Source organism: Silene latifolia, chromosome X, assembly GCF_048544455.1.
Source record: "Silene latifolia isolate original U9 population chromosome X, ASM4854445v1, whole genome shotgun sequence".
NCBI classification, from domain to species: Eukaryota; Viridiplantae; Streptophyta; class Magnoliopsida; order Caryophyllales; family Caryophyllaceae; genus Silene; species Silene latifolia.
In genome coordinates, this window is record NC_133537.1 from 7166357 (window position 1) to 7177272 (window position 10916).

General features: G+C 36.1%; 2 protein-coding genes across 4 annotated transcripts; both read left to right on the forward strand.

The window, feature by feature from the left end:
• Positions 1 to 3357, forward strand: LOC141622642 (indole-3-acetic acid-amido synthetase GH3.4-like). Of its 2 annotated transcripts, none has more exons than XM_074438655.1 (4): positions 1 to 393; positions 1061 to 1162; positions 1372 to 2187; positions 2326 to 3357. In XM_074438655.1, the coding sequence occupies exons 1-4, from the start codon at positions 65 to 67 to the stop codon at positions 2900 to 2902; spliced, it is 1824 nt and encodes a 607-aa protein (XP_074294756.1). In that variant the 5' UTR covers positions 1 to 64; the 3' UTR covers positions 2903 to 3357. The 2 variants fall into 2 exon arrangements, with proteins under 2 accessions (XP_074294756.1, XP_074294757.1); XM_074438656.1 differs by having other exon boundaries at positions 2347 to 3357.
• Positions 3358 to 6461: 3104 nt separating this feature from the next.
• LOC141622643 (indole-3-acetic acid-amido synthetase GH3.4-like) lies at positions 6462 to 9863 on the forward strand. 2 transcript variants are annotated; one of them, XM_074438657.1, is made up of 4 exons: positions 6462 to 6900; positions 7572 to 7673; positions 7883 to 8698; positions 8834 to 9603. In XM_074438657.1, exons 1-4 carry the CDS (start codon positions 6572 to 6574, stop codon positions 9408 to 9410), a joined length of 1824 nt encoding a protein of 607 aa, XP_074294758.1. In that variant the 5' UTR covers positions 6462 to 6571; the 3' UTR covers positions 9411 to 9603. The 2 variants fall into 2 exon arrangements, with proteins under 2 accessions (XP_074294758.1, XP_074294759.1); XM_074438658.1 differs by having other exon boundaries at positions 6463 to 6900; positions 8855 to 9863.
• The last annotated feature ends 1053 nt before the right edge of the window (positions 9864 to 10916 follow it).

A 10916-nucleotide genomic window follows, 5' to 3' on the forward strand; every position in this document is an offset into this window, starting at 1 on the left:
TCCTCTTATGCCTCAAACATCATAAGTATAACCTTCATCTAACCAAGTATAGTAAATACATTCAATGGATGAGGCCGTGGTGGTGGTAGCGGAGAAGAGTGGAGCTGAGGTTCAAGCTAGGGCTTACGAAGCATCTGTCCAATATATAGAGGAATTGACTAGTAAGTGTAACGAGATTCAAACCAAGGTTTTGGCAGAGATCTTAAGCCAAAACGCCGAGACAGAGTACTTGAAACGACATGGTATGCCGCATGGACATATCGACCGAGACACGTTCAAGACCAATGTGCCGGTAATCACGTATGAGGATATAAAGTCGGATATCTTACGCATATATAATGGTGATTTTTCTCCATTATTATGTGCTCAACCCATCGTTGAGTTAGTGCTTAGGTAAATAAATGTTTCATTTTTACTATTCGTAATTGTTTTTTTATTCAAAAATTCCTTTTTAAACCGTTTTACACAAGTGTGAATTGTAAAATCAAGTCATATTTTACATAAATAATCTCACTAAAATAACTTCCACCAACCATTACTTTTCATGTTAAGGGCATCAGGGTCTTTTTTATTGGGATCAAAGCGAACGTGTGTCCTAAATTTGGTGAAAGTCAGATGGTCTCGTGTAAAACAATAACAATAGAGGTGTATAAGTTATGAAAGATTTGTAGTAATATATTTCATCTAATGGTAAAGAATTTTTGGTTAAATAATTGTGAGTTTTTGGTTAAAGCGAGGATCGAGTCATTGTACAATAATGTACAACGTTTGCTATAACACAAATATTTCATCTAATATTGATTATTTTTATGAGACGGTCTTATTATATCAGTTCACTTTTATAAAAAGAAATGTAACTTTTCAACAATTATGTTCCGTCATAAGATTTCAATTCGAATTTGTTTCTTTAAGTTTTCCAACAAATTATTGATGCTGAATACATGAAGGATATTGAAAAAGGTAAAGTATCTATCTATATTATTAAAGGAAACTTTCTCATAATTATGAGTGTAATGATCGACGATGATTTTGGTTTACGTGCGTGCGTGCATGCATGCAGCACAGGAACATCAAGTGGACAAAGCAAGATGATACCAATAACAAATGATGATATGCAAAGGCGAATTAGGTTGCGCAATGCCGTTTACCCTTTTCTAACAAAGTCAGTTTCTTATTCTTATAAATATTTTTACGTAAATTCTTATTTAACACCGTCTCAAATTAAGACGGCATTAAGAAACGATTTAAGATTAGAGGTTTATATTCAATTTTGTTAGACTTGTTATTATCAGAATTACAAGTCTCTGAATTATGATTTACATTGTAGAACGGTTTCATATTTGAGCTTCTTAATTGTTTCTATATCTGTAGGTGTATTGAAGGGGAAAAGCCCGATAAAGGAAAGATGTTAGGCTTGTTACTAACAAGAGATGAAACTATAACACCAGGTGGTCTAGTAGCTCGGCCTGGTACAAACGCCATATTAAAAAATCCTCAATTTTACAATGATAATCCATATCCTTACAATACCAATACGAGTCCTATTGAGGCCATCCATTGTCCCGATCATTTTCAATCTATTTATACTCAATTACTATGTGGATTTTACCAACGTCATGATGTGACATCTGTCAAAGTCGTCTTCGGTTCAAATCTCACATGGGCCATTCACTTTCTAAAGGGTCATTACTCCGATCTATGTCATGACATCTCATCCGGTAACCTGAACCCAAAAATAACCGACCTGTCTCTACGTACCCGCATGATTGATACCTTCATGCAACACCCACAACCAGAGTTGGCCAAGTTTATTGAAAGTGCGTGCATTGGAGAAAATTGGGAAGGGATTTTGAAAACGATTTGGCCTAATGCAAAGTACATAGAGGCTATTCTAACGGGTTCCATGACTCAATATATACCGATGCTAAACTATTATAGTGGAGGATTGCCATTAGTAACTCTACTTTATGTTTCTTCGGAATGTGATTTCGGTTATAATTTGGACCCGATGTGTGGCCCGTATAACATTTCTTACACCTTAATGCCAAATATGGCCTATTACGAGTTCATACCTCTTACGTCCGAAGATGATGTTTCGGGCTCACAACCGGAACCCGTGGATATGGCAAATGTCGAGGTGGGGCAAGAGTATGAGCTTGTGATCACAACCTATACCGGTTTATATAGGTACGATTTTGTGAATCATTCTATATATTTCATTCATGACTATTTTATTTATAACTTTCGGTAGATAGAGTTCGGTCTGGCCAAATTTCAGTAGTCGTTTCAAAGTAGATTTTATATATCAATGTTGACCTTCATTAGTCAATTGTTAATGAATTCAAGGTACCGAATGGGAGATGTGATTCTCCTAACAGGATTTTACAATTCAACACCTCAATTTAAGTTCATAAGGAGAAGGAATGTGGTACTTAGCATTGACGTCGACAAAACAACTGAATCTGATTTACATATGGCAATTCAAATGGCATCCAATGTACTCCAACCGTTTAACACAATAATCCTCGACTACACGAGCAATTCATGCACAGAGACCATTCCAGGACACTATGTTATCTACCTAGAGCTCATAACCAAAACACCAGCAAATGGGACCGGCCTTGGCGCAAACATCCTGGAGGAATGTTGTTTGGCAATGGAAGAGTCTCTAGGATTTTACTACAAGTCGGGCCGAAAAAGCAATTGCATAGGTCCACTTGAGATCCGAGTGTTAAGTAACGGGACATTTGAAAAGTTGATGGATTTTGCAATATCAAATGGGGCGACTTTTAACCAATTTAAGATGCCTAGGTGTGTGAAATCGGTGTCCATGTTAGAGTTACTCGACTCAAGAGTCGACTCAAGCCACTTCAGCCCTTCAACGCCTCATTGTCGTTCTTAATTTCAAGCCACTCCAAATTCAAGTTTGATACATACTACAACTAAAAATGTCTAGAAAAGGCCTGTTTACTTAAAATTGACCGTTTCTTTTTTTTAGAGCCGGAAAATAATTGATGAAAACCCTCCGGCGAGCCTCGTAATAAGGTTTGAACTTGTTTTTACTACTCCAAATTCAAGTTTCATACATACTACTGCTTTTAATTTTAAGTATAAAGTTCTTCTTTATTTGTCATACTTTATACGAAGTCTATGACGGAATAGAAGTCGAGATGGCATAAAACTCAAGTCGAGATGGATTAGATCGAAGTTGAGTCAAACTTCTATCAATAATAGAAATCGTATACTTGTCGAATTGTATCTCTTTTATTCCGTCCTTGTTTGAGAAGGATACTAGCTTTGTACACCTATATAAGGTGATGTCGTTATTGAATAAAGATACACAAGAATTAACCCGAATACCGTTCTTAACAAAGTCCGATTAATTTGTAGATTTGTTCTTCACGTTTTATTATTTACTAGTGTGTTGCCCGTGCGTTGCACGGATTCTAAAATAATAAGCTAAATATATAATGTGTGAGGATGTTTTAACCTTTATTGTGGATAGGGAACGTTTGGACAATTTTAATGCTAACATAAATTGATTAGAGGTCATTATTATTGGTTCAACTTGTGATTTTATTAGTTAAAATAATTGACATTTGGACGACACGTTTTTTTTTCTTTAGATATTAGTTTTGAAGGGTTTAGTTGGAAAAATAAAAGAAAAATAACAATTTATTATACTTTAAATCACTTATCATTGTGTGACATACAAAATTGTGCGGATTTTGTGTAATACTACAGTTTTATGAGTCTCTGGGTACTCTATCGAGTGGGCCTTACTCTGTCGAGTAAGGGTGTTTTGCGATTTAAAATAGTTTCTGACCTGTTGGATACTCGATGGAGTAGCCTTGATACTCGATCGAGTAGGCGGCACTCGATCGAGTACGTCAGTTACTCGATCGAGTAGCCGGTTTACGGGGGGATGATTTGTCGGGTTTTGTTAATAATGCGAATTAATATTTAAACACTTCCGTCACTTTCATAATACACTTTTACAAAACTAATTACTTTCAAAAGAGATATCAATCTACGTACTTCGCATTCATCGCATTATTGACAAATCCCGGAGCTTGGAAGGTCGGAATTCACCTTTCTTTACATCTTTGTGATCCTTGCGTCGAGGGTAAGATCTACGTACTGTTTTTATGGTATTTCGTTAAAGTTAGTTAAACCCTAATTTGGGGATTTGGGGGTTTTGTTGTCTTTCTTGATTGGTAGTAATTGTATGATCATATATTAGGAGGAGGATTCGTAGAAGAGGCCTTTTGATAACAGCTGTTGAGATTGTCTGACTGTATTGCATTCCAGGTAGGGTTTCTCTACTCAGTATTAGTCTCATAATGTGTTGGTGGTGATTTGTGATTGTTGATTGTTATCATACGATTATTGTGACGATTGTTGGTTTTGATTGCTGTTTAGTAATTGTGATTGTTTGTATCTGTCTGTGTTCTTCGGGGCGCGTCCCTGGCTGAGTGGAGTCACTTGCGGGAGTGGCTTCACGCCCATTATTCGCCTTCTGTGGAATCCGCCACAGAAGGGATGTGCACATTAATGGATTTGGGTTTATCGCTCGATGGAGATGAGCGGGGATTAGGTGGGAACGGCTGCGGTCCCCCACTGGCGGCGTGGAGTGACCTGTTGCGATGGGCACTCTGGCAGGGCTACACACTTTAGTGTGTAGTCAGTATTGTGGAGTTGGTGATGGAGTTAGGAGTATATCTGTGATGTTTGAGCTGTGTTGATTGTTGTGTTGTTGGATTATATAAATTGTGTGATTAATACTGACCCCGTTTATTGTTTTAAAAACTGTGGTGATCCATTCGAGGATGGTGAGCAGTTGTTGAGCAGGATATGAGTAGAGATACATGGGCTAGCTGGGATGAGTCATCACTGCAGTTAGAAGAGTCTTTCGCTGTTGTCAGACTTTATTTTTAGTTGAGTAGACAGTTGGTTTTGAGAACATGTAACCGTATTTTGGCATTTGGTTTTGGATTGTATCTTATCCACTTAACTTTATACTATTTAAACATTGTTTCGTTATTGTCTTATGATTATCATTGCCTCGGGGAACCGAGATGGTAACATCTTTATACCTGGGTGGTCCTGGTAAGGCACTTGGAGTATGGGGTGTTACAAAATGGTATCAGAGCGACGATCCTGAAAGCTGTAACCAATAAATCTAATGAATATAGGGAGTCAATTAAAATGAACCCGGGGTAAAGGTTGTAGGAGCTAATGCAAAGGCTTGGGAGACGTCCTAAAGTCGCGATCTCGCCCTACAATTTTGAACCGGTCACATGGGGGCTATATGTCAAGGTCATATGTGGTGTTTGTTAGCTTGTGTGTGAATGTAACGGTATATGTTGTGAATTGATGGATGTTGGGAGTAGAAGAATGATATGTGATTGAAAATTTGGTGGGGTGTGCTTATATGTTGGTTTGCATAAGGAAGCATGATGGTTGTTTATTATGTGGCATTTGATAACATGAAGTAGTGTAATTTGTTGATCATATGAGGAGCTGTGTAGAATTGCATGCATAGTTATATTATAATGTTGAGTTTATAAAGTTGCATAGTATGTTGGGATATGAGAGATAACATGCGGATAGTATGTACGAGTCAGCATGACTCGATCGAGTAGAGGGAACTCGATCGAGTAGGTAAGGTACTCGATCGAGTGGGTCTGACTCGATCGAGTGGGTATTTTGACGTTTTTATAACCAGAATCGTGATTTTATCTTGTATATTCTTTTCGTATTTTACATTAATATATTTTTTTTTATTTTTTTTTTCAGATTTTTTTTGAAGATTGGCAGTGTGAATGTTTTATTAAATAAGCATCGGATTGAAAGATTTCATTTAGTCGGTCCCACCTTCTGTAAATCAATTGTGTATGGAGATTTTATTCAGAAATTGTGTGTATCAATTAATTGTGTGAATCAATTAATTAAAAACATATTTTCAATAGGGGCCCACTTTTTTGTGAATCAACCGAAAAAAGTTGAGCAATCCTTAATCTTTTTGTTTATTATTAGGAAATCTCATTTTCCGAATGATATTTACATATTTTCAGGTTATATCATTTCACCGTTCTTTTTTCTTCCTTCAAATCTTAATATTTTTTTCATATTACATACTTGTTCCTTTTTTGTTTTCTACTAGGGTAAAATTTTAGAATTTATTATTAAGAAGTCCAATAAGATATATGAATCCTAATTTAAAATGAAAAAAAAAACGAGATTATACTGAAATTGATTAATCAAACTAAATAGATATAAACTCATAATGTTGGACTATTAAGTGAAGTTTAGAACCTTAATATTTGACTTTGTAGCCCAAAAACCAGGAAAAATAAGGACTAAGTAGTTATAGTAATTAGGCCTCCGAATTAGTTTTCGCTTAAGATCTTTAAAATTCTTGGCACGACCCTATCGGTGGCATTCTGCCATTGTCCTTGGTCTTTACAAATCCGCCCTTCTTAGCCTATAAATAGAGGGTCATTCTCCTCTTATGCCTCAAACATCATAAGTATAACCTTCATCTAACCAAGTATAGTAAATACATTCAATGGATGAGGCCGTGGTGGTGGTAGCGGAGAAGAGTGGAGCTGAGGTTCAAGCTAGGGCTTACGAAGCATCTGTCCAATATATAGAGGAATTGACTAGTAAGTGTAACGAGATTCAAACCAAGGTTTTGGCAGAGATCTTAAGCCAAAACGCCGAGACAGAGTACTTGAAACGACATGGTATGCCGCATGGACATATCAACCGAGACACGTTCAAGACCAATGTGCCGGTAATCACGTATGAGGATATAAAGTCGGATATCTTACGCATATATAATGGTGATTTTTCTCCATTATTATGTGCTAAACCCATCGTTGAGTTAGTGCTTAGGTAAATAAATGTTTCATTTTTACTATTCGTAATTGTTTTTTTATTCAAAAATTCCTTTTTAAAACCATTTTACACAAGTGTGAATTGTAAAATCAAGTCATATTTTACATAAATAATCTCACTAAAATAACTTCCACCAACCATTGCTTTTCATGTTAAGGGCATCAGGGTCTTTTTTATTGGGATCAAAGCGAACGTGTGTCCTAAATTTGGTGAACGTCAGATGGTCTCGTGTAAAACAATAACAATAGAGGTGTATAAGTTACGAAAGATTTGTAGTAATATATTTCATCTAATGGTAAAGAATTTTTGGTTAAATAATTGACAGTTTTTGGTTAAAGAATTGAGGATCGAGTCTTTGTACAATAATGTACAACGTTTGCTATAACACAAATATTTCATCTAATATTGATTATTTTTATGAGACGGTCTTATTATATCAGTTCACCTTTATAAAAAGAAATGTAACTTTTCAACAATTATGTTCCGTCATAAGATTTCAATTCGAATTTGTTTCTTTAAGTTTTCCAACAAATTATTGATGCTGAATACATGAAGGATATTGAAAAAGGTAAAGTATCTATCTATATTATTAAAGGAAACTTTCTCATAATTATGAGTGTGATGATCGACGATGATTTTGGTTTACGTGCGTGCGTGCATGCATGCAGCACAGGAACATCAAGTGGACAAAGCAAGATGATACCAATAACAAATGATGATATGCAAAGGCGAATTAGGTTGCGCAATGCCGTTTACCCTTTTCTAACAAAGTCAGTTTCTTATTCTTATAAATATTTTTACGTAAATTCTTATTTAACACCGTCTCAAATTAAGACGGCATTAAGAAACGATTTAAGATTAGAGATTTATATTCAATTTTGTTAGACTTGTTATTATCAGAATTACAAGTCTCTGAATTATGATTTACATTGTAGAACGGTTTCATATTTGAGCTTCTTAATTGTCTCTATATCTGTAGGTGTATTGAAGGGGAAAATCCCGATAAAGGAAAGATGTTAGGCTTGTTACTAACAAGAGATGAAACTATAACACCAGGTGGTCTAGTAGCTCGGCCTGGTACAAACGCCATATTAAAAAATCCTCAATTTTACAATGATAATCCATATCCTTACAATACCAATACGAGTCCTATTGAGGCCATCCATTGTCCCGATCATTTTCAATCTATTTATACTCAATTACTATGTGGATTTTACCAACGTCATGATGTGACATCTGTCAAAGTCGTCTTCGGTTCAAATCTCACATGGGCCATTCACTTTCTAAAGGGTCATTACTCCGATCTATGTCATGACATCTCATCCGGTAACCTGAACCCAAAAATAACCGACCTGTCTCTACGTACCCGCATGATTGATACCTTCATGCAACACCCACAACCAGAGTTGGCCAAGTTTATTGAAAGTGCGTGCATTGGAGAAAATTGGGAAGGGATTTTGAAAACGATTTGGCCTAATGCAAAGTACATAGAGGCTATTCTAACGGGTTCCATGACTCAATATATACCGATGCTAAACTATTATAGTGGAGGATTGCCATTAGTAACTCTACTTTATGTTTCTTCGGAATGTGATTTCGGTTATAATTTGGACCCGATGTGTGGCCCGTATAACATTTCTTACACCTTAATGCCAAATATGGCCTATTACGAGTTCATACCTCTTACGTCCGAAGATGATGTTTCGGGCTCACAACCGGAACCCGTGGATATGGCAAATGTCGAGGTGGGGCAAGAGTATGAGCTTGTGATCACAACCTATACCGGTTTATATAGGTACGATTTTGTGAATCATTCTATATATTTCATTCATGACTATTTTATTTATAACTTTCGGTAGATAGAGTTCGGTCGGCCAAATCGGTAGTCGTTTCAAAGTAGTTTTTATATATCAATGTTGACCTTCATTAGTCAATTGTTAATGAATTCAAGGTACCGAATGGGAGATGTGATTCTCCTAACAGGATTTTACAATTCAACACCTCAATTTAAGTTCATAAGGAGAAGGAATGTGGTACTTAGCATTGACGTCGACAAAACAACTGAATCTGATTTACATATGGCAATTCAAATGGCATCCAATGTACTCCAACCGTTTAACACAATAATCCTCGACTACACGAGCAATTCATGCACAGAGACCATTCCAGGACACTATGTTATCTACCTAGAGCTCATAACCAAAACACCAGCAAATGGGACCGGCCTTGGCGCAAACATCCTGGAGGAATGTTGTTTGGCAATGGAAGAGTCTCTAGGATTTTACTACAAGTCGGGCCGAAAAAGCAATTGCATAGGTCCACTTGAGATCCGAGTGTTAAGTAACGGGACATTTGAAAAGTTGATGGATTTTGCAATATCAAATGGGGCGACTTTTAACCAATTTAAGATGCCTAGGTGTGTGAAATCGGTGTCCATGTTAGAGTTACTCGACTCAAGAGTCGACTCAAGCCACTTCAGCCCTTCAACGCCTCATTGTCGTTCTTAATTTCAAGCCACTCCAAATTCAAGTTTGATACATACTACAACTAAAAATGTCTAGAAAAGGCCTGTTTACTTAAAATTGACCGTTTTTTTTTTTAGATAGGAAAATAATTGATGAAAACCCTCCGGCGAGCCTAGTAATAAGGTTTGAACTTGTTTTTACTACTCCAAATTCAAGTTTGATACATACTACTACTTTTAATTTTAGGTATAAAGTTCTTCTTTATTTGTCATACTTTATACGAAGTCTATGACGGAATAGAAGTCGAGATGGCATAAAACTCAAGTCGAGATGGATTAGATCGAAGTTGAGTCAAACTTCTATCAATAATAGAAATCGTATACTTGTCGAATTGTATCTCTTTTATTCCGTCCTTGTTTGAGAAGGATACTAGCTTTGTACGCCTATATAAGGTGATGTCGTTATTGAATAAAGATACACAAGAATTAACCCGAATACCGTTCTTAACAAAGTCCGATTAATTTGTAGATTTGTTCTTCAGGTTTTATTATTTACTAGTGTGTTGCCCGTGCATTGCACGGATTCTAAAATAATAAGCTAAATAAATAATAATGTGTGAGGACGTTTTAAACTTTATTGTGGAAAGGGAACTTTTGGACAATTTTAATGCTAACATAAATTGATTAGAGGTCATTATTATTGGTTCAACTTGTGATTTTATTAGTTAAAATAATTGACATTTGGACGACACGTTTTTTTTTCTTTAGATAGTAGTTTTGAAGGGTTTTGTTGGTAAAATAAAAGAAAAATAACAATTTATTATACTTTAAATCACTTATCATTGTGTGACATACAAAATTGTGCAGATTTTGTGTAATACTACGGTTTTATGAGTCTCTGGGTACTCTATCGAGTGGGCCTTACTCTATCGAGTAAGGGTGTTTTGCGATTTAAAATAGTTTTCGACCTGTTGGATACTCGATCGAGTAGCCTTGATACTCGATCGAGTAGGCGGCACTCGATCGAGTACGTCAGTTACTCGATCGAGTAGTCGGTTTACGGGGGGATGATTTGTCGGGTTTTGTTAATAATGCGAATTAATATTTAAACACTTCCATCACTTTCATAATACACTTTTAGAAAACTAATTACTTTCAAAAGAGAAATCAATCTACGTACTTCGCATTCATCGCATTATTGAAAAATCCCGGAGCTTGGAAGGTCGGAATTCACCTTTCTTTACATCTTTGTGATCCTTGCGTCGAGGGTAAGATCTACGTAATTTTTTTATGATATTTCGTTAAAGTTAGTTAAACCCTAATTTGGGGATTTGGGGGTTTTGTTGTCTTTCTTGATTGGTAGTAATTTTATGATCATATATTAGGAGGAGGATTCGTAGAAGAGGCCTTTTGATAACAGCTGTTGAGATTGTCTGACTGTATTGCATTCCAGGTAGGGTTTCCCTACTCAGTATTAGTCCCATAATATGTTGGTGGTGATTTGTGATTGTTGATTGTTATCATACGAGTATTGTGACGATTGTTGGTT

What these genes read in the sequence shown, in the direction of transcription:
- LOC141622642 (XM_074438655.1), top strand. Translation starts at nt 65, where the DNA reads ATGGATGAGGCCGTGGTGGTGGTAGCGGAGAAGAGTGGAGCTGAGGTT. An exon ending in ATCGTTGAGTTAGTGCTTAG is followed by an intron (nt 394 to 1,060) that starts GTAAATAAATGT and finishes GCATGCATGCAG; the next exon opens with CACAGGAACATCAAGTGGAC. An exon ending in GTTTACCCTTTTCTAACAAA is followed by an intron (nt 1,163 to 1,371) that starts GTCAGTTTCTTA and finishes CTATATCTGTAG; the next exon opens with GTGTATTGAAGGGGAAAAGC.
- LOC141622643 (XM_074438657.1), top strand. Translation starts at nt 6,572, where the DNA reads ATGGATGAGGCCGTGGTGGTGGTAGCGGAGAAGAGTGGAGCTGAGGTT. An exon ending in ATCGTTGAGTTAGTGCTTAG is followed by an intron (nt 6,901 to 7,571) that starts GTAAATAAATGT and finishes GCATGCATGCAG; the next exon opens with CACAGGAACATCAAGTGGAC. An exon ending in ACCTATACCGGTTTATATAG is followed by an intron (nt 8,699 to 8,833) that starts GTACGATTTTGT and finishes GACCTTCATTAG; the next exon opens with TCAATTGTTAATGAATTCAA.